Source organism: Dromiciops gliroides, chromosome 1 (genome assembly GCF_019393635.1).
Source record: "Dromiciops gliroides isolate mDroGli1 chromosome 1, mDroGli1.pri, whole genome shotgun sequence".
In the NCBI taxonomy this organism is placed as follows: Eukaryota; Metazoa; Chordata; class Mammalia; order Microbiotheria; family Microbiotheriidae; genus Dromiciops; species Dromiciops gliroides.
In genome coordinates this window covers 145,189,573-145,213,034 of record NC_057861.1, presented here as the reverse complement: position 1 = coordinate 145,213,034, position 23,462 = coordinate 145,189,573, and the positions used below count along the sequence as shown (strand labels likewise).

At 37.8% G+C, this 23,462-nt stretch overlaps 1 protein-coding gene across 1 annotated transcript in view; it reads left to right on the top strand.

The window, feature by feature from the left end:
• Positions 1 to 23,462, top strand: part of CPQ (carboxypeptidase Q) — a 628,024-nt gene that overhangs the window by 234,088 nt on the left and 370,474 nt on the right. Inside the window, exon 4 of the mRNA XM_043996276.1 lies at positions 20,254 to 20,461. Coding sequence (XP_043852211.1) covers positions 20,254 to 20,461 — 208 coding nt within the window. The remainder of the gene's footprint in view (positions 1 to 20,253; positions 20,462 to 23,462) is intronic.

The window sequence follows — 23,462 nt, the reverse complement described above, 5'->3', positions numbered from 1 at the left end:
ATTGCTACCAGTATACACAGTATTCTCAGGTTCTGCTCATTTTGCTCTCCATTATCTTGTGCAAGTCTATCCATGTTTTTCTTCTTCTTTTTTTTTCTTTTGGTGGGGCAGTGAGGATTCAGTGACTTACCCAGGGTCACACAGCTAGTAAGAGTCAAGTGTCTGAGTCCAGATTTGAACTCAGGTCCTCCTGAATCCAGGGCAGGTGCTTTAACTACTGCACTACCTAGATGCCTCCTATCCATGTTTTTCTAAGATCATTAAGCTCATAATTTCTTATAGCACAGGAATATTTCATCACTATCATAAACCACAACTTGTTCAGCCATTTCCCATGGACAGGTTTTTCCCCCAATTTCCAATTTTTTGCCACCACAAAGAGAACTGCTATAAGTATTTTAGAACATACTGATTCTTTTCCTTTTTCGGTAATCATTTTTGGAAATAGACCTAGTATCTATACTTCTTTCTGAAACTTCTGTTCTCCACTATGATCCTCTTTTTTTAAAAAAAGCAATATTGCTAACCTCCCTCCTTCTCTGGCACCCCCTTTCAATCAACAGAGAAAAAAAAAGAAAACTTTGTGACAAATAAGCATCATCAAGCAAAATATATCTACTATGGTTGCCATATCCAATGTGTCTCTTTCTGTACTTTGGGTCCATTATTTCTCTCTATCTGAAAGTGGGTGACATATGTCATTGTGAGTCCTCTGAAGAGATGGTTGGATACTCTCCTAGTTCTTTTGATCATTTCACTCTTCATTCATTTATCCTAACGAGGACTCTCTGATATTGACTTGTTCATTATTTCTTTCGGCACAGTACTATTCTATTTTATTCCTATAGCAAAATTTGTTCAGCCATTCCCCAGCTGTCAAGGAGGAAATTTAAGGGACCTCCTTCGATTCTAGTTCTTTTCTTCCCCCCCTCCCTTTCCCTCCCCTTTTGGATCAAGAAGTTTGTTTTCTTATGGCTGTTTCTTCCTTTATGTTCTCTTCCTTCTTAACTCCAGGGTTTTGTTGGAGATCCCATTTTGGCATCCATCTTGACCAGATATACCCTATCCCCCCATTTTATAGGCAGGAATCTGGGACCTAGAGAAGTAAAATGACTTGCCCAAAGTCCATTCTCTCTAGCCAGCTAGAAACTGGTGGTCACCAATATTAAGCTGATGATGGAAAAATGTCAAACTCTAATAAATAATTGTTGTATTAAGTCACATGTTTTAGGGCCACTTTGATTTAAATAAAAATTGAAGACTGGATCTACATGAAGGGTTTTCTTATTAGCAGAAATGAAACTTTTTAACAGGTTAGGGTAGAAAAACTTATCAACTAGTGAGGTCTCTTAGGTTTTATAATATTTTCACAAGGCAACCAATAAAAGTGTGATCACATTTATTGCTATTGGACTATGTGGGAAGGAAACAATTTGGGGGGTGAATTGACTAAGTGATGTAATGAGTTTTTATTAATCTGTATAAAGGCAAGGGTATTAATTTCTCACAAAAATGAAATTTCAATAGAAAATTTGGAAATGATGGCTCCCACTTGATTTCTGGTCTTAGAGTTCATGTTATTCTCTGTTCAAATTTGCATGTGGGGTTTTTCAGGGAAAGGGGAATGTGTTTTAACTTTCTTGCTTTCTTCCAACTGAAGTTTGACTAAGTTTAACTCTATCTACACATAAGTTTATAAAATATATTAAAGCTTCCACAATGAACTGCTGTAACCCCAAACCACTGCATCTACCAGACATCTGAGTGTTTGAAAAAGTGTCCTAACCTGTGATAGATTTGGAATTCTTGCCAGCTGATTTCTGGATATCAAGTCCCAGTCTTTAGAAACATATTACCCAGATGTTTGTAACATACCATTTTGATAATGTCCTGTTTACACTTTAAATTTGGGGCAAGAAACATTTGCCTTCTTCAAAGGATCACATGAAAGCCCTTTGCCTCAACTAAATATTACGCCTACCTCTTCCATGTCTTAAACAGACTAATTTCCTATCATGAGTTATTTTCTCCATGGCACACAGTTTGTTTGTTGTAGATTTCCTTGTGAACAAACACTTAGCTCTTGGCAGGGGCTTTTGTACCTCTGGCCTGCTCTGGTCTCTATTCTTAAAAATATGTTCTCTCTTTGAGAGAGGAATTTAATTTTCTACTTCTTAAGCCAGATGGTTAAATAGAATAGTAAAGGATGGGTGGAAGGCTACCTGGGTGGTGACCTTCAAATGAACACCCACTAATTCTTCCCTTTCTCTCATTAGGACTACAGTCAGAGCCATAGGCCATTGAAGCTCTATCTGCTTAGCCCACCACTGCCATCTGTTTCAAAGAACCTCTAGAGGGACAATGGGAGGAGGGAAGAGCAGGGGAAGAAGAAAAAACTTTCAATTTTTTTTTAAAAAAAGGAACAAAACTTTTAGGGTTTTAAAAATTAAGCACCACATGAGAAAACATTAGTGTGAAATTTATAGTAATATTTCTATGAGTATTTTGGTAGTTCTCTAGTCAGTACTTATAACAAACCTGGGGAATGGAATGGTTTTCTTTGGATTATAAACATATTATTTGAGCGTTCAAAGGTTCCATGCTGCTTTTTTTCTCTTGCCTTCTAATAAGCCATTTCACAAGCAATAATGTACCCCAGGATCTGTGTTCAGCAGCCAATATACACATACTTTTAGTATTTTAAATGATTTGGCTATACTTCCTTGCCTTAGCACACATGGAGGGTGTGTGTGGTAGGAAGGGGAGTGAAGACTTACAATTATGATTACTTTTGAGTGTTGTTGCTTTCTTGTTCCTTGGTCAACATTAAAATTGCTCACAGACAACAATTTGGGGTAGGAAACTAGGAATCCAGAGGTGATAAGATACACAAAGTGGTACAGTGGGGAAAGTATGGCTCTAAAGTCAGAGGACCTGAGTTCAAATCCCATTTTTGATATTACTGGGCAAGTGACTCAACATCCCTGGACATCAGTTTCCTTATCTGTAAAATAAGGGAATTGGACTCTGAGGCCCTGTCCATTTTGAGATATAACTGCCATTTGGGGCAAAGTGATGTTATTCATAGTCTGGGGAATAGAAAGATAAATCAGGTTTAGTTTCTGCCTTCAAGATGCTTATGACCTAAGGGGGAGAAATGAACATGATACAAGTCACATTTTATATAATTCTCTTAACCTTTACTTTCTAATAAGGACAATAATTCAATATTTGAGACTGGTTCTAAAGCCAATTCCAAAGACCTTTAATACAGTAAGTGATAGGAAGAAAAGCAGATCATATATGATTAAGGTAATATGGAAGATTTCACCAAGGAGATAGTAGTTGGAATAGACTTTGATGGATGACTTATATTTCAACAGGTACAAATTGGGAGTTAGACATTCTGGAGGAAGAACATTTAAGGTACAAAGTTCGTCTTGGGAAATTGTGACTAATCTATTTTGATAAGACCCTGATGTATTTCTAAGAAACCAATGGAAGGTAAACCTGAAAAGGTAGGCAACTTCGATATTTTGGAGGATCCTGAATGCCAGTCAAAGGAGTTTGGACTTGGAATCATGGTAGATTTTTCAGTGGGGGCGTAGCATGCCTAGAACTGTGCTTCAGACTGGTTCATAGGATGGTAATGTGATTATTGGGAGAAAGACTAGAGGGAAGGACATCAAGTTAGGAAATTATAAAAGCAGTCCAAGGTAGAAATGATTGGAATCTGAACTAAGATGGTGGCAAAGAGAAATGAGAGACCTTCAAAAGACTTCTCAGAAATCAAATCAGCAAGAACCTGCTAACTGATTGTATGAGAGAAGTGAGAGAGAATGAGGAGGCAGAAATGACTTGTACTTCTCCAAATTCCTCTAGGATACATTGTCTATATCATTTATATAGTATCTATCACTTATTGTCTGGTATTGTGAACTACAGTTTATGTATAAAATGAGTGACTTTCTTTAGACTTACACACACACACACACACACACACACACACACACACACACACACACACACACACGAACTTGAATAGCCACAAGTGTTGTCCATCAAAATAGTCACCCAGGGAACCTATAAACTCATCTAATATTGTTATCTTTGTTCAGCATATTCTTCTAATTTCTTCTTTAGAAGTAACTTTGGAAACAGTTTTAGAACCATACAAGAAGATCAGTATCATTGCCTTATAGTCACTCTCCCCCACTTTACTCCTCCCCTTTGTTGTATTACCAGTAAACCCACCCACAATCAATATTCCTCAGATTTGGCACTCAGTGATTATTTGCTATTTTGAAAATTTAAATCTACCCTGGAAGGGGAATATTAAAGACTAGTGAAATTATAGCAAATAGCTCTGGAGGCAGGTTCAAAACAAGAGTTAAAAATATGTTGAACAATGTTGAAATGGGTGTGCAGACTTCTAGTGGGACTACTTTAAAGAAGACAGCAGTCACTTGAATGTATCAGTTCTGTTATTCACAGTGCCTCACAGGTGGTAGGCACCTAATACATGTTTATTTAATTGAATTGAATGATTATTTTTAATGTCTTATTATTTTATGGCCACCTCTTATATTTGACTTGTCCTAACTTAATGGTAAGCTTCCTGAGGGCAATGTTTGACATTTTTATATGATCTTTAAATCCCCTTCTAGCTTTGACATTCTGTGATTCTTTGTGATCTTCACAACCATGATCTAATGAAAGTCAATGAATGTTTGTTGGCTGCTAGCATCTTAAAGGATGTAGAATATGTAAATAGTACCTTCTCTTGCTGTCCTACCTTCCCTTAATCCTACGAACAATGAATTACTCTCTTAATATAAATCCTTCTCTGAGAGACAGAATTATCATAGTAGAAAGAATTCTTCTGGGCCTGGAGTCAGTAATATTTTAACTCAAATCCTGCCTTCAATATTTATTAGGCTATGTGACTTTGTGCAAATCACTTAACTTCTCATTTGTGAAATGGGACAGAGATAGCACTGATCTGATAGGATTTTTGTGAGAATCTAATGAGATGATTATATATGATTGTAAACTTTAATGCATTGTATAACTGCTAGCTATCATTATAACTATCACCACCACCACCATCATCATCATTATAATTTCCTGAGTAAAGGACTAATTTTTTCTAAACTGTAAAGAATATTTTGAGGATATGAGTCTCTGTAGAGTAGAAATGTAGCACAAGCTAAAAATTGAGAATAGAAATCCAGGAGTGAAGAGAAGAAGCTGAATGGGGAGAGCTGGACAAAATGTTCCATTTGTAAAGTCTAGTAGCCATGCTGACACATTCTTGGGGTATTATCAGCCTATTTACTCAGATTCCGTACTGAGCTGTCCACAGAATGGGCTGCCCATGGTGGAAAATAGTATAGAATTTAGTCTTATGCAGCCAGAGATTAACAAGAGTCTAGAAAAGAATTAGGCTAATTCTTTTCCAGAGAAGTCAGCCTACCTAGGTGTCCTCTGATGTAGATGTTTATGATTGGTATAGCCTTAAGGGTAACCTCCAAAATAGCTTAGATTCTTGGACTATAGGCCTGACATGTCAATAGGAAATAATACACACATCTGGGAACTGGCTTTGGCTTTTCCTAAGGTTAGATGGAATGATATATGATTGATTTTTTCCCCTAAGTGTCACTTGTTCTTTGATTTTGAGATCTCATTTGCAACTAGGGTGGTACAACTGTACCTTTGTCTCAGGGCCCTGAAAGCACACATAGTGCTTTACTTTCAGTAGTGTAATGATAACAGGACTTAGCACCAGGTTAATACTAATAATTAGTTCAAATAGGAAGCTACTAGTTGATACAATGGGGATAAACCCTGCTTCTCAGTGTCCTGCTCCTTTGACCCTACCAAGGTAACTTTCCCAGTAGCAGCCTTAAGTAACCTGAGGGTTTCTCCTACCACAAGATGTTGCTCTAGCATCTTACTCTTCCTCACAAATTTAGGGTCACATTTTGTGCTGCTTGTCATGCTGTTCACTTGGGGTGGTTGTCCTGAACACAATTCCTAGATTACTGCCCTGTTTGAGGAAAGGCCTTTCCTTACATCAGAAAGTATTGCTTCATGATTCCAAAAGGAAAGGACCAAACAAAAGGCAGAGGGAAGGTAGAGCTGAAATCAAGGGATACACATTTTTTATAATTTCATGGAAATTTATGATTGAGACCAATATGCTAATGAAGCTGCACAGATGGTGTTTATATATGTTATTCTCCTCTTTTGAAGCAGCTAAATGCCTATTCCTTATGTATAGGAATACTAACAAAAAGAGGCCTTTCAGAATTAATTGTAAAGACATCTACATGGTTATACAGAATAGAGGGACCCTAGACAATGATTCAGAAAATTAAAGCGGGTTATATATTCACCTTTGGCCACCGATCCCAAGTTTATGTACAAGATTGACTCACTAGCAGATGTATAAGAAGAGTCTTTGACTATGAAAATGATTGACATAGAGAAAATATTACCTTTGTAGCTGAGTAGAGATAGATAGACCAGTCCTACTCAAAAGATCCAGCTGCAAGTATTTCATACATTAGGTGCTGGAATCAAAGAATAATTTACATAGCTTTTTTTTCCCTATTAATTTTTACACATGTTCAACCCCTATGACCTAAAGGCCAGGGAATGAATGAGACATAGCTTTTTAGAGATGGCCACTGTGTGTTTGTTTTGCTTACTGCAATGATAACAACAACAGAATCAATAGCTAGCATTTATATAACACTTTAGGGTTTTCTTTTTTTTCCTTTTTTTCCTTTTGGGTTTTCAAAACGTTTTCTAAATGTTATCTCATTTGGTCCTCACAACAACCCTATGAAGTAGGAGCTATTATTATCTCCACTTTACAGATGAGGAAATGGAGGCTGAGAGTGGTTAAATGACTATCCCAGGGTCATACAGCTAGGAAATGTCTGAGGCAGGATTTGAACTCAGGTCTATGTACATATAAAGATAGATAGATACATATATATATACATACACAAATATGCATATATCTATATGTACACATACACTGTATATTTATACATATGCAGATGTGCACACCTATGTATATGCATGCATATATCCATATCACACATAAATATGCGTATTTATATCTATCTCTATGTATATAGTCAAGTATTGAGATTGGTTCTGGCTTCAGACTTCCATTCTAGGTTTCAGAGAATGAAGGCTTAAATTCTTTAAGAAATTAATTTCCTTCATTATACATATATGTGTATATACACACATGTATATATGTTTGTGTATGTATGAGATAGATACAACTATCTATACACATACACATGTACACACATATACCTACATATATATACACACATATACATACATAGGTCTCCATTTCTGTCTCTCATCAGATTTTTTTTTTAAGTGAGGCAATTGGGGTTAAGTGACTTGCCCAGGGTCACACAGCTAGTAAGTGTCAAGTGTCTGAGGCCGGATTTGAACTCAGGTACTCCTGACTCCAGGGCCGGTGCTCTATCCACTGCGCCACCTAGCTTGCCCCTTCTCATCAGATATTGAGATTATTTCTGGCCCCCACTTCCATTCTAGATTTCAGAGAATGGAGGCTTAGACTTTTGTATGGAATTAATTTCCTTAATAGATAAGACTACAGTACATATCAGGACACCCTAATGGGATGGATCCAGCAACATCCTTATTATAGACATGGTAATCCCAGGCTTTCTTCTGTCTTTTTCTTAGCCCCACATGCTATGATTTATATGCCATAGTTGACTTAAACAGGAGAATTTTGGTAATGCCAAGATAGGGAGATGGAGACATGGGTTACCACAGTTGACTACACAGTTTAGGATGGCTGTAAATTAGATGTGAGCCTGATAGACTGGATAATCTTCAGGTTGCCTCCCAGGCCTATGATTCTATGTTAGGATTCTTTTTTCCCTCTAGAGCTGCAATTGGAAGTAGTAATCAGAGTTGTTCTGTGGGCACCAGCAGTCAGTCTGACACTGTGACTTCATTCTGGTGGAAGAAAAGGCAGACCACATGCCACTGTTGCCTGCTCTAGAAATGTACACTATCAGAGCTGGAAGGGACCTTGGAGATCATCTAGTGAAGTCCAACCCTCTCATTTTACAAATGAGGAAATTGGGGCTCATAATGGCTAGGAGACTCAGGATCCTAGAACATTACTGCCAGAAGGAACCGTAGAATTTAGAGAGAGAGAGACTGAAGTCCAGATAAGGTTAAGGGCTCACATATAGTTAGTGGCAGAGTAGTAATTCAAATGCTTGCCCTTGGATTATAGATCCAGTGATCTTTCCCCTCCATCAGTGGTTAGTAGCAAAAGTCAGGATTTGAACCTGTATCAATTTTGTTTCTAGTGAGAACTAATTCACAGATCATGCAGGTGGAGCCAGCTCCTACTATGTGATGACAGCTGATTGTTCAATTTCATCAGGAACATTTACCCCTTGGAAAATAACAAACCCTGCAAATCAGGGTTTGATTTATTATTTTTGTTATTGTGTAGCCTCAAAAAGGCAGCAGAGACAATGTAAATAATGTAGATTAAATGTAAAAGTGTGTGATACAAATATTTTTCCATTGATTCAGTTGTGAAACGTTTTCTAGCACACCCCCTAGATCATAGATTTAGATATGGAAGGGAGGACCTTAGAAGCCTTCTAGGCCAGTCCTTCATCTTACAGATAGAGAGATGATGTGATTTGCCTAAGGTCTTACAGGAAGAAAATGACCAAGTCAACATTTGAATCCATTTTATCTGAATCCAAATTCAATACATCTTGTTGGCTTCCTCCTTTTCTCTGTTATTAATTACTCCATTTCTACAGCAGATGAAAAGACCACCGTATTTAACAGTCTCTTCAGTGAGAGTTGCTCAGTGAATGTAAGATATCATGCTAGATGTGACTTGCATTTTGTCTATACAGAATATGGCATCAATATGGTATAAAATTCAGAAAAAAGATATTTTTTTTGCCTGTCTTCTGTCATCCCAGCAGAATTACAGAAATCAGAAATGAAAACAGCTTGTCCAATAGCCTCATCTCCTTCTGAAGAATTGTCTGTGTTTTAGCACGGACCTTCATTCTAACATTTGGGATGAATATGAGCTCCTTGCTTTTGTGTTGTGGATGATTACATGAATATGTGAGCTGAATTTTGTGTGTCAGTCACTAGACATTCAGAACTGCTGGATAGTGTCAGTACTGAACTTTCTAAGGGAAGATTTTTTTTATTATTAAATCACAGATTACTACCAAGATTCTGGAAATGATATACACATAAGTGTCTGCCCTTGTAACCTCACTAGAGAAGAAGTTTCTAAGAAAAAGAATGTGGAAACAAAAGGCCCCAGCTTCAAAGGCCTTAGCCTTCCATAGCCTCTCCCCACCCTTCCTGCCTCCAGACCCTAGACATTCTAAGACTTCATTGTGATGTTAATATTTTTTCATTTTAGTCAAAGTGTTATATGACTCTGAGGAAAAAAGAATACCCAAAACACAGAAAGACCTGTATCTCTCTCAGTAGGGGTGCATAATTGCCCTCTTGGTGGCTACAGTGTGTATATTCCAATACCCACTTTCAGAGACTGATGTGAACTTTGCAAAGAAAGAAACAGCTCTGCAATAGAAGTAGTCTTTTTTTTTATTACAAAGGACCAGTCATAAGTGGCTGCTCTTAGAATAACTCTTGACGGGGACATTAGGTGATTGATGTGTAATAATGGGGTGGACTAGTCAACTTGTTTATTCAAACTGGGCATTTGTCTTAATCAGAATTGAGGATCACTCAAAAAAAAACCCCTCAGCTCTCCCCCAAATGTGTTTTTTAGTGTAGGAGATGTTTGTTATAGACCCACTGATGCAGTAACTGGAAAGATCTATATTTTGATAGTTGTTGAGGATAATAGCATATATTAATATCGTATTTATTACAATTATATGAGTTCTGTACTACAGATGTTGTTATTCCCATATGCAATCAGTCAACTAGCATTTATTAAGTACCCACTGTGTGCCTGGCACTGTGCCAGATGCTGAGAATATAGTGAATAAGGTGAAACATCCTGCCCTCAAGGAGCTGAATATTGTGTCAGGTTAGATAACATCTATGTATATGGATATATATAAAATAGACACAAAGTGATCTGGGGTTTAGGACACTAGCATCTATGGGAGAGGGATCAGAAAAGGCTTCATATAGAAGAGAGGTTCTTAACCTAGTTAGTGTTGAGGATTCCTATGGCATTTTAGCCCCTGTTTCTGTGGATCCCTTCTCAGAATCATGTTTTTAAATGCATAAATACATAGGATTACGAAGGAAATCAATAATATTGAAATATACAAATCAAAATAGTTTTTAAACCCATGTTCGTGGTGCTCATATTAAGAACCACTGATACTGAAGAGGGCCCTTGAGTCAAATTTTAAAGGAAAATATGCATTTTAGGGGGCTAAGGTGAGGAAAAAAGACTAACATAGGTTAAATGATTTGCCTATGCTTACAAAACTATTTTGTGTGGGAGGTGGAATCAAACACAGGTCTTTCTGTACTCCAAACCAAGCACTTTTCTACCATAGAAAGCTGCTTTTCCCTAAATCAAGGGTCATTGACTTAGTGTGTGGTAAAGTTTGTGTCTTAATTTTGAAAGGGTGATTATTGAGTAAAAATTGCCAGGAGTTTGTTGGGCCCAACCTTGTAAATGTTGATCAATTATAAATTGCCATCTCATTAGCATCTAGCTGTTTGGAATTAAGACCATTTGAATAGCTCCTTCCCGAATAATATCTCTTAGAAAAGGGAAAAACAGTGTGTCATGTAAATGGACTGAAGAAGCAGATTTCTGTTGTTGAAAGGGTTGGGCGTGGATCATTTAAATCCAGATATAACCAGCCTCTTTAAAAAAAAAAAAAAAAAGGAGCACAACCCATTAGTCTAGACTTTGAATAGCAACTCATATGTTTACCTCTATAAAATGGAGAAACCCCAAATTGTAGACAGTCCCTGATTCCCTATGGCAGCCAGAGCCTTCCTCATATTAACTTGCATTGATATTGACTATAATGTGTATATGCCGATACCTGTACGTATTGTCCCTCCATATAGAATTCAAGCTACCTTACAACCAGGACAGTTCCATTTTTGTCTTTGTAGTCTCAGCACCAAGGATAAGGTCTAGAAGCTATTAAGCACTTTATAAATGATCAGTGATCAGTAGATTACTAAGGGGGAACTGGACTGGAAATAGTACAAAGCATGAAGGGGACATTTACTAATGTCTCACCTGGAATACCAGTTTACTAATATCAGCTCTTCTGTCTTTCTAGTAGACAGAATGGCACAATGCTATTCTCTTCTGCTTTTGGGTAGAAGCAATTCTGTGTCGAAGTATGTCCAACTGGAACTAGAGAAGTGATTGATTCATAATCTGTTTCCCTTTGGAGGGTAGAAGTTCTAATGTGGCCATATTATAGGATTCATTGTTTAAAATTATAACCTTAAATTATTTTTTATGTTTTTGTATGTTTGTCCCAAGCTAGAAGTTTCCTCCAAAGTCCCCATGGAATACCTCTGTCTTTGGTCATGGTCATCTCCAATAATTGAATGGTATTTTTCATAAAAGACCCTAAGAGCTATTGGGTTTGTGTGTATGTGTAATAGTAATAGTAGTAATAATCATAATAATTAGATTATAGCACTTAGATTATAGATTAGTTTGCAAATGCATGTCATTTGAGTCTTACAACAATTCTGTGAGGTAGATGCTACTATTTTTACCATTTCATAGATGAGAAAACTGAGGCTGAGTGATTAAGTGACTTGCCCAGGGTCACACAGCTAGTTAAATATCTGAGGTCAGATTTGAATTCATGTCTGTCTGACTCCAAGTCCAGAGCTCTATCCACTGTGTCATCTAGAGTAGTCGTACATCAGAGATTTAGAGTTAGAGCAGGACCTTATAGGCCTTCTAGTTCTCTTCTTCCTCTCCATTTTACAGATTAAAAAACTGAGGCCCAAAGAGGTCAATTGACTGACCCAAGGTCACACAGGCAATAAGTGACAAAGGCATGATTGAACCTAGGTCCTTAACTCCAAAGTCAGTCCACTCAGTTACAGTCCTTCTCTTCCCTGAGTAACATTGTTAACAGAATATATAGATAATTTCCCAAGAAAGGGAAACCATTATTGCCACTGGCATTCAGAGACCCTTTTGTGATTTGAGATGGTGTCCACAGAAGTCCACACCAAACTGCTCATGGGTAAGTGAGGCTCACTAGTAGAATGAGAAGGTTGCCTTCATGCTAAGCTCTGACTTTAGATCACATCCCACACTACCATTAATGTGCTTGACCCAATGTACTCCTTAGTACCAAAGGTTTGTGAATAATGCTACATCTAGAAATAAATTGCTGGTACCTAAATATATTTCTTGAAATAAGGACCCCAAGTAGAAAATTCTGCTCAGTTTCTGGATTATTGTTCCAAATGTGAAAACTTATATCTGCGATTTATTCAAACAAATTAATTTGAAGACATACTGTGTTTGAAACATCCCTGTCAAGAAGTGATAGACTGATCTTCTGTTAAGAAAGACAACTTGGGAACAAGCAGATTGTTGTTAACTAAATACTAGACATTCCATATGAATAATAAATATTAAAGTAGCCCTCTTTCTTTTCTGGACACTTCTTGTGGTTCATCATTGCATCAGTTCCTTGGATAATGAACCATTGTATAACACTCCCTACAGTGATTCTTCACTTCTTCAGACTGACCCAGATTATGGCATTTTAGAATAGCTATAACTGTTATTTGGGGTGTCTAGGTGTCTAGTGCTGGGCCTGGAGTCAGGAAGACTCATCTTCCTGAGTTAAAATCCATCCTCAAACATTTATTAGCTGTGTGACCTTGGGCAAGTCACTTAACTCAGTTTGCCTCAGTTTCCTCATATATAAAATGAGATGGAGAAGTAAATGGCAAACCACTCCAGTATCCTTGTCAAGAAAACCCCAAATTGGGTCATGAAGAGTTAGACATGACTGAAAAATGACTAAACAACAACAATAACAAAATACTTGTTATTAAGCATAGCAGCACAGAATTGCGGCACTTCAGAGTTGGGAGAGACTTTAGAGATTGTCTAGGCCAACCTCAACTGACTCATGAAACCCCATCTACAACATCTCTAGGGACTCATCTAGTGTCCTCCTGAATATATGCTGTAACTAGGAACTCCCTACACCTTAAGGTAGTACCTTATACTTTTGGATAGTTTTAAATATTAGGGAGTAGATTTTTTACTTCTTCTTTATGTCTAGATGAAATCTGATTTTCTGAAGCCTTTACCCATTGAAGCTATTTCTACCCTCTGGAGCCAAGCAGAACAAATCTAATACTTTTTCCACATGATGACCTTTCAATTATTTGAAGTCTATGATGGTTCTCTCTCAGTCTTCTCCAATCTAAATAATTCCCAGTTCCCTCAACCTACCTTGGAATGACATGGTTTCAAGTACCTTCACAAAAGATGTTTATCATCTTTTAGAAGTGGCCTAGCTTCCTCAGGCCCATCTAAATTATGGTACTCGGGTGCCTTACCTCCAATTTGCCATGCATATATATGTTTACATATAATGTTATGAATTACATGTGTTTATGTATACACATATACACATATACATACATTCATACATAGTCTTGGACCTACTTAGGGCAACTTGGTGGCACAGTGGATAGAGTGTTGGACCTGAATTCAGGAATACTCATCTTTTTGAGTTCAGATCTGGCCTCAGACACTTGTAACCTGTGTGACCCTGGTCAAGTCTCTTAACCCTGTTTGCCTTAGATGATGTGGAGAAGGAAGTGGCAAATCACTGTGATATTTTTGCAAAGAAAATCCCAAATGGGGTTTGGAAGAGTTAGACATGACTGAAATGACAGAACAACAACAGCAACAACTTACAAATACACAATTAAATTATTTTCATATTGTCTTACTCCTTAGAATGTAAGTTCTTTGTCATATCAATTTAGGGTAGAACTCAGGTGAGTGGCACATAGGGATGGTAGGATGAGTTAGAATAGTTTGTTAATACAAACAAGTGTAGCGTAGGAGGATATAAACAAATGCGGCCAGGAATGGAGTCACATGGGGCCTCCCTTGCCCCCATCATCCCATGGGGCAATAGCCCAGATGAATAGTGGGATATGCTCTTAGGCTGAAGGCCCAGAATCACTCGGGGCCTGGGTTTATATAGAATTTTCAGACAAAGTATCTGCCATGACAACTATTACATTACCAAGTATAGTGATGGGATCAGGAAGCATGGACCAGTAGCAAAAAGGTTGAATTTCTCAAAATTAACCAAGAAGGCCTGCTCAGGATGAGGAAGGTAGATTTATAACTATGCCACATCAGCAAGCTTTGCTAAAGAGTTTCAGCAGCCAGTTCCATTTAGAACTAGTTGTATTTTAAGCCTTAAATGTATCAGAGTTGTATAACAAGAGACAGTCTTAGGAGAGTAGGGCCACAGACTCCCCTGGCTATTCACTCTTAGAAGGCAGGGACTGTTTTCCCTTTTCAATATCCCTGATGCTTACTTAACACAGTGCTCATACATAGTAAACTCTTAATAAATGTTGGTTGACTGACTTATTGAACTGGAAACAATAGTTCTTATGTGGTATAACCAGAGAAAAGCATGATGTAATTAATTACTCTGGTCAGGTCACATTTGAAATATTTCATTCAATTCTGGCTGCTACATTTTAGGAAGGATATTAAGATGAAGAAGAGTGCCCCAGAAGGCAAATGAAATGGTAAAAGGCCTTGAAGATTGGTTGTCCTATAAAGATTGGTTGAAGAAACTGGGAATCTTTATCCTAGAAATGAAAAGACTCAAGCAGGGATGCAGTGCTGTCTTCTAGAATTTAAAGGGTGCTTGTGTGGAAGACTGTTTAGAATGGCAGCAAGTTGTTATTGTTCATCCTTCATTTTCAAAGAGGACCAATGACATCGCAGGATAATATCTTGCAAGTGAATTGAATTTAAGTGAGGTAGAGTTGCACAAAGTCATTGGCCTCACTCTCTTTTCCAGAATCATTGAATGTCAGTGTTAAGACAAAAGTCAAGACAACTGGCAACGGCCTGAGATGACTGTGGTGTCTTTGATGTCTGACCAAGCTCTAAGTGTTCCACAGTGCCTGCTTTAGCCAGTTTCATGAGGGTTGGAATACATTTTTCTCATTCACCCATTCTGCTGGGAGATGTGTTCACATGTTTGGGGTAGCTATCCCCCTAACTCACTAACAGGTTTGAGGTCTGTCAGTTAGCCTTGAGATGGTTTGGCCCATCTGCTGAGGGGATATACTTGGGTATGGTTGCTGTGCATGCTATAGCTTCTTGGAGCCACAGGTGAGAATGGACAGAAGTTACAAAATGGGGGCCACTTGGTGGTGCAGTAGATAAAGCAACAGCCCTGGATTCAGGAGGACCTGAGTTCAAATCCGGCCTCGGACACTTGATACTTACTAGCTGTGTGAAAACCCTGGGCAAGTCACTTAACCCTCATTGCCCCATGGGGGAAAAAAGTTACAAAATGGCATAATTAAGGTTATTGTGAATAAAGGCTTTCTAAAAATTAGAACGAATAAAAAATGGAATGAGTTGTTTCATGAAGTGATAACCCACCCACCCCTCCTTGTAGATTTTCAAGAAGGTGCTGGATACTTTCTAAGATGTACAGGTATGGATTGGATCAGATGTCCCTGAGGTCCCTTCCAGATAAATCCTTGATATTGCATTTTCATCATGATCTTTCTTGTGATAGACACTTTGCTTTTATTAATGCAGCATCAATTCTTTTAGTTGCCTCATTAAACTACTGATTCATAAATACTTCCAGCTTAATAGAATGCTGAAATCTTTCTCACATGAATTATTTTATAGTCACATCTCCCCTATTCTGTACTTAAGCAATTAACATTTGAACCCATGTGCTGGACTTTGCATGCTTGCTTCACAATTTTTCCAGCCTGTCATTTCTTTCGTTGTTAAAGAGAAGATTTCCTTTTTCAGGTATGAGTTGGACTAGATTTACACTGATGTCCCTTTAAGCCCCCCAAATTCTGTGATTCAATTTCATTCAATAAAAATTTAAATGTTTACTATATGTAAGGCATTGTCTATCAGTCAGTCAATCATTAAGCATAGATTAAGTACTTAACTATGTGCCAGGCATTGTACTAAGCACTGCAAATAAAGACACATTTCTGTCCTCAAGTAGTGAGGGATTAAGGATGAGAGTGAGGTTTTGAGCCTGGCTGATTGGGGAGGATGGTGGTATACTGGATAGTAATAGGGGCATTAAGAAGAAGGAAGGGTTTGGGAGAAAATATAATGAAATCTGTTTTTGACAGGTTGATTTGAAGATGCCTATGAGACATCCACCCTGACATATCTAAAAGACAATTGATGATGCATGAATGAAACTCAGGAGAGAAGTTAAGGCTGTATATATAGATCTGCAAATCATCAGCATAGAAATAGATGATAATTTGAGCTGATGAGATCACTAAGTGAGATAGTAGAAGGAGAAGTAAAGAGGGCCCAGACAGAGCCTTGTCGGGATCATCATAGATTCCATTTCTGACATTTAATCTCTTACCAGGTCACTTAACCCTGCTTACCTCAGTCTCCTCATCTGTAAAATGACCTGGAGAAGGAAATGGCAAACCACTCTAGTATCTTTGCCTAGAAAACCCCAAATAGGGTCAGGAAGAGTCAGGTATGACTGCAATGACTCAACAACAATTACAATAACTTACCTTTGTGTTATCTTCAAATTTTGCTAAGTACACCCTCAACCAAGTCATTGATAAAAATTTGAACAGGACAGGCAGGCTCAGCTACCAGTTTGTGATCTTGGATTTTTTAGACCCTTTGGCAATGTTACTTCAAGAGTTAGCTAGCTAGCAAGTACTTTAGTTGCACCCTAAAATACATAGGAGCTTTGGACAATAGTGCTAGTGAAGGTGTGGGGTAGTATAGCTCTTAGATGATGCTAATAAAAAAACTATAGTTTATGGGTGATCAAGGTTATGGTTTGGAAAGCATGAGAGAAAAAGGCTATCCCATGAACATGGGATAGCTTGAAAAACATTTGGGGTAAAGGGGTCAGGTTAGGATGTGACCTGCGGAAATGTTGGGAAATGGGTGAGATTAACTGACAGCTTTGAAAGCAATTGTTAGAAACCCTGACCTTTCGATCATACAATCCTGTTACTGGGGTTACAGGAAAGATGGTGACACAATTAAAGCAGCAGGATTAGAGCAAAGCAGTTTAGGGAAACCAGATGCTGAATCACCAATATGTTAATAAAGCTTTTGATTAAAAATCATTCTTTGGGGAGAAAAAATACCAGAAGGGGAAAAAAAGACTAGTACACAATAATAAGGCTTCCTTATATTTGTGTAGATTGGATATATGGAAGAAAGGGAAAAGGTGCACTTTGACCAGTCACGTTTCATTAATCCTCACAAAATCTCTGACATTTATATTTGTCCACATTTCACTTAAAAGTAACTTTATTGATATTTTTTTTTGTTTTTATATCATCTACATTTTCCAGTGTGCCCTGTTGCTCTTATCCTTTCAGTGAGTTATCCCTAATGGAAAAAGAAGGTAAAAAAGAGGGGGAAAACAGTTCAGCAAAAAGAAAATATCAAAAAAGTTTGAAATCTATTGTGTTGTATGCCAGTAGGGCCTACCTTGGTAAAGAAGGTAGGGAGGTACATCGTCTTTGGGGCTGAATTTGATCATTGGAGTTTCATATCATTCTTTTTATTTTGTTTTGTTTTTTGGGAGTTTCATAGTATTCTGTTTTAGTGTGCTTTCTTTACATTTACCTAATTGTTGTCTGTCTGTGTCTCTCATATCTTTATCTGTATCTATATATCTTTTCTGATTCTGCTTACTTTATTTTGAATCAATTCTTATACCTCTTCCCTATCTGTGTTTATTTTTTCTTACAGCATGGTTCTTCAGTCATTCCCCAGTTGCTTATTCTTGACTTTCAAGATGAATTGGAAATTGACTGTGACAATTCATATTCTAACTTCCATTTCTTTACATCATGTCACTCTTTTTGTTCACTAGAGCTGCCTCTGTCTTTAGGATTCTTCCTAATTTCCTTAGTCGTTGGTTATTCAGGGTACCACTAATGGCCTTTGTAGGGTAAAATATTTGCTCAGATATTCCAGTGACTGCCCATCTCGTGTGATTGTTGTCTATGCCTTTCCATAAGTTTACCATGGGGGCCTACCTATTATCCTGGGAAAAGGAGGGAAGAAGGGAACAAGTACTTATTAAAGGCCTGCTATGTACCAGGAACTGCACTAAGTGTTTTACAAATTTCATGGTTTCTCACAACATTTCTGAGAGATAGGTACTATTATTGTCCCTGTTTTACAGTTGAGGAAACTGAGACATACTGAGGTTAAGTGATTTGCTCAGGGTCATACAGCTAATAAGTGTATAAGCCTGCTAGGACTTAGATTAATGCAATTGGGAAATGTTTAACAAAATAAATAAAAATACAATGCAACATAGGTAAAGTGCATTTGTAATTTTCTAAGTCACTATTACAGGAATCCATTTACTTTTTTTTTTTTTTTTTTTTTGCGGGGCAATGGAGGTTAAGTGACTTGCCGAGGGTCACACAGCTAGTTAGTGTCAAGTGTCTGAGGCCGGATTTGAACTCAGGTACTACTGAATCAAGGGCTGGTGCTTTATCCACTGTGCCACCTAGCCACCCCTGCACCACCTAGCTGCCCCCCAATCCATTTACTTTGACAACAGTGGGAGGCCTCTTGGCCTCATGCAGATAGCACTGGAATTTGTGGGCTAATAGTTAAAGGATTATTTAAAATACCAAAATAGATACCCTGAAAACTTACTCAAGAAGCTGTAACATAATATTATTAATAAAATTAAGTTTTAGGTATTGAAGAAAAAACCCACCAGATTTGGAGTCAGAAGACCTGGTTTTTGAGTCCTGGTTTTATCATTTTCTAGCTGTGACAACTTAGGCAAATTATTCAACCTCTCTTGGTCTCAGTTAACGTATCTTTAGAATAGAAATAATATTTTCACTGACCGCCCCACAGGGTTGTTATAAGGTTCAAGTGAGACAGAGCAGGGGTTCTTAACTTGGGACCTGTGAGCTTGTGTTTGACATAATATTTAAATAACTGTATTTCAGTAGAATTGATTTCCTTTGTAATCTTATGTATTTTATGCTTTTAAAAACATTATTCTAAGAAAGGGGTTTATAGGGTCCACCAAAGACTGCCAAAGAAGTAGGGGATGTGTCACCTCTATTTCAGATCTTAAAATCCCTCAAGAAAAAATGTTATATATTTTGCAATTATAAATTACTATATAAACATGTAAATATTGTTATTATTTTCCAGATTTCTGATTTTATTGATTTAGAGAATTCCCAATGAGGGAATTTCCTCTGCCAATACAAATCTCTACATGTTCTGTAATTTATAGTACTTGACAGTTACCTGGGGCATTTAGAGGTTAAGTGACTTGCTGATATGAGCAAGACGTTAGACTTAAAGCCAGGTCTTTGGGACTCTGAGGCTATCTCTTTATTCTTTGTACCACAGTTCCTATCATCATCATCCATATTTCTTTATTACTTCATAAGATTCAGGATTTTGTTGATGTGTGTTCTCCCTACACTGATGCACAATACAGCCCCTGAATAGCCTTAGGTAGACAGTTTGATGAATCTAATGACCCGCAGATTTCACATCTGGTGGTCCACCTTTTGCTGTTGAGTTTCTCCAAACCTTCTAGACTGATCCTTTTTGAAAAGCATATTATCATACAAGTCCATTGATGGGTTTATACTCAAAGGCTTTCTATCTTAGTAGGACCTGCCAGAGCTTATATAACAATGGCAAAGCCTTCAAGAACTTCCATACCCAAGAAGGCAGCATCGTAATGGAAGACTTCTGATCATGGCAATAATAGTTCTTTTGTCAAGAAGGCAATAATCCTCTTTTTCCTATTCAAAAGTAGCTGACATTAGGAAAACAGAACAAAAAAAAGTGAACCAAATGAGAATATTTTGGTGAAATTTTAATAAATGTCTTTCTTTTTTTCTAGATCAGTCTTTTGGGGTTAACATAGGTTGTTTTTTCTCAAGTCCACACACAGGAATTCAGTACTACCAGGATGGTGTGCCTCAGATCCCAACAGCCTGCATTACTGTGGAAGATGCAGAGATGATGGCAAGGATGGCTTCTCGGGGAACCAAAATTGTTGTCCAACTAAAGATGGAAGCAAAGAACTACCCGGATATAGACTCTTTCAATACTGTGGCTGAGATCACTGGGAGCAAGTATCCAGAACAGGTAAGTATCTTGGTACAAAGAATATGCTTCATACAATTCAGAACTGATGCTTGCAGTTACTTGTCACTTTTTAGTAGATTTGGAGGAAAGGGACAATATAGATCCACTGAGGACAGCAATAGCTGACTCTGACATAAACAACATAAATTTTGCAGAATACTTTGTCTACATTATCTTATGGGGGCCTCACAGCATCCGTGAGAAGTAGCTACTATAGACATTGTTTTACTCTTTTTTACAAGAGGAAACTGAAGCTTATGGAGAGTGCATGTCATGTGTCCATGGTCCTGAACCTAGTGAGTATCAGATTTGACCCCAGACTTCAAGCCTGGAACTTTATTTACTATACCATGTTGCCTCTTAACTTCCAAAGCCTTATTTTAGATGGGAGACTCAGATTCCTACCCCTTCAAACCTCTAGATAGATCTTATCAAGAATTAGCAGAACTTATCAGCTTGTTTCTTCTCCTTTTATTTTTGTGTCCCATGAGGATATTAATGTTAATGGAAATGACCAAGAACGCAACCACCTGAGGGATGAGGTACACAGGACCTGAATACAATCTATAACCTGGAAAACCAACCTAAATAACTAAGAGCTAACTATGTGGATGTATATGGAGTCTTTACTTTGTTTTAAGATGCTGAATTATGTTATTTTCCCAGAAAACCAGATCATTGATAACTTAAAAGTTAATCATACATGAAGCCACTTTTGAAAGGTTTCCCCTGGCACATGCTCTTCATTATGTAAAGAATTAATTGTTATTTGAGGTTTTTGACTCAGCACGCACTGGCCTGGGGCTCCACAAACCGCACGGTGCTCCACCCACTGGTTGTAGCCATTGCCAGGGCTCTGGCACCTCACGTCATCCCCACTCGCTGAAGACGCCTACATGGGCCTGGCAAAATTATAATGATTGGAAGCCTAGTGAGGGCAGTCATGTGACTGTCAGAGCGGCCACCCCATTGGCTGAGGCTGTGTGGGGTGTTTCTAGGTTTGGGGTAGGAGAATTGGGCCGTGGAGGTGAAAGCTGTGCTGCGTATTTTCAGCTGATTCCTGGGTGGTGGTATTTTTTCAGGTATTATAATTTCCCTTTCCCCATTTTATTTCCTTTCCCTTGATCCTACTGATTCTGTTTGTGTTTTGTTTTTTTTAAGTTCATTCTTGTTAAAATAAATCCTGTTCTGTTTTGAGGGAGGCTTCCGGTCTCCTTCCTTGCCCCAATACTGCATCAAGCCGCTTAGCTAGCACTCCCCAATTAAAAATTGGTCCCCACAATTAGAAGAGATGAAAATTGTCCTTTTGAAAGTGATACTCAGGGCGGCTAGGTGGCGCAGTGGATAGAGCACCAGCCCTGGATTCAGGAGTACCTGAGTTCAAATCCAACCTCAGACACTTAACACTTACTAGCTGTGTGACCCTGGGCAAGTCACTTAACCCCAATTGCCTCACCACAAAAAAAAAAAAAAAAAGAGATACTCAGACCGGTACTGCCAGACATTTGGCAGGAGGTTACCAGAGAAAGAGGTGACTAGAGACAGAGGACATCTGTGAAGAACCAGATCTTCTGGGCCCCTTTCTGTACTGCTGTCAATAATTCAAAGTAGGTTGCTAATGAAATTCATGTTCGCTTTTTAACTTTTGTAAAGTTTTGCTCTCTGTTACCACTTAGGACTATAGAGGGAATGACATACCTTCTCTACTTGCTAGCGAGTAACAGACTCAAGATCAAACCCAGGACCTTTGTTTTGAAATCCAGAGCTCTTTTTGAAGTGGACTCTTTGAACTCAAATAGAGAACATGACAATTATCTCCATTTAATTTCCTCTTATTAGATTCCACCCCAAATTATTGGCTGACATGATCATTTTTTATCTTAACCCTATAATCTACTAAGTTAACTCTATCCTCCAACTTCTTGTCATCTTTACATTCTATAAGCGTACCATGACATTCACTCATTGTCATTTATTCATTATTGCTAACAAAGCAGAGGTTTACTAGATATGTCAAATTTGTTCCCCCTTTGTGTAGAAACAGAACATTCTGGGAGGGGGGGGTGTCAAATTGAAAGAGGGGACTTCAACAGCAATCAATAAAAGCTAATTAAATATTAACTATAAACATTGTAGATATAGCCCCAGCCTTTAAGAAACTTACATCCTAATGGAGACAAAATGTAGGATTGTTGTTGTTGAATCATTTCACTTGTGTTTGACTGTTCTCTCTGTGACCCCTTTTGGGTTTTTTTTGGCAAAGATTCTGGAATGGTCTGCCATTTCTTTCTCCAGCTCATTTTATAGATGAGTAAACTGAGGCAAACAGGGTTAAGTGACTTACCTAGGAAGTATCTGATGCTGGATTTGAACTCAGGTCTTCCTGACTCCTGCCCTCAGCGTGTAGGATAAAGGGATATATGTGTATGTGTATGTGTACCTGTACATGCACAATACACATATGCATGTATACATACAAATATATGCAATGCATATGTTAATATATACACGTATCTATCTATCTATAGGATGAAAGTACCTTTATTCTACATGTTGTATACATGTAAAGGTATATGTGTATAAACAAATACATGTACCCAGACCCATGATATATATATACGCCATACCCCTTTATTCAAGATATATGTATTTATATGTATAAACATAAACATGTATATACAGCACATGTATAGATATGTGTATATAGAGACATACTTTATCCTACATGTATACACACACTTTATTCTATATGTATATACATATATGCAAATATACACAAGTATATAATGCAAATATACACATATGTACATATGTATGAGGTATATGTAGTCTAAAAGGGTATGTGTGTGTTTGTGTATATGTGTGTGTATAAAACCCACATACACATAATAATAGACACCTCAGAGGAGAATGCATTAGTAACTGAGGGGCAGGAATCTTCTGGGAAAGGTAGTTATTAATGAGGATCATAAATTTAGGCCTGGGAGGAGCTTTAGCAGTT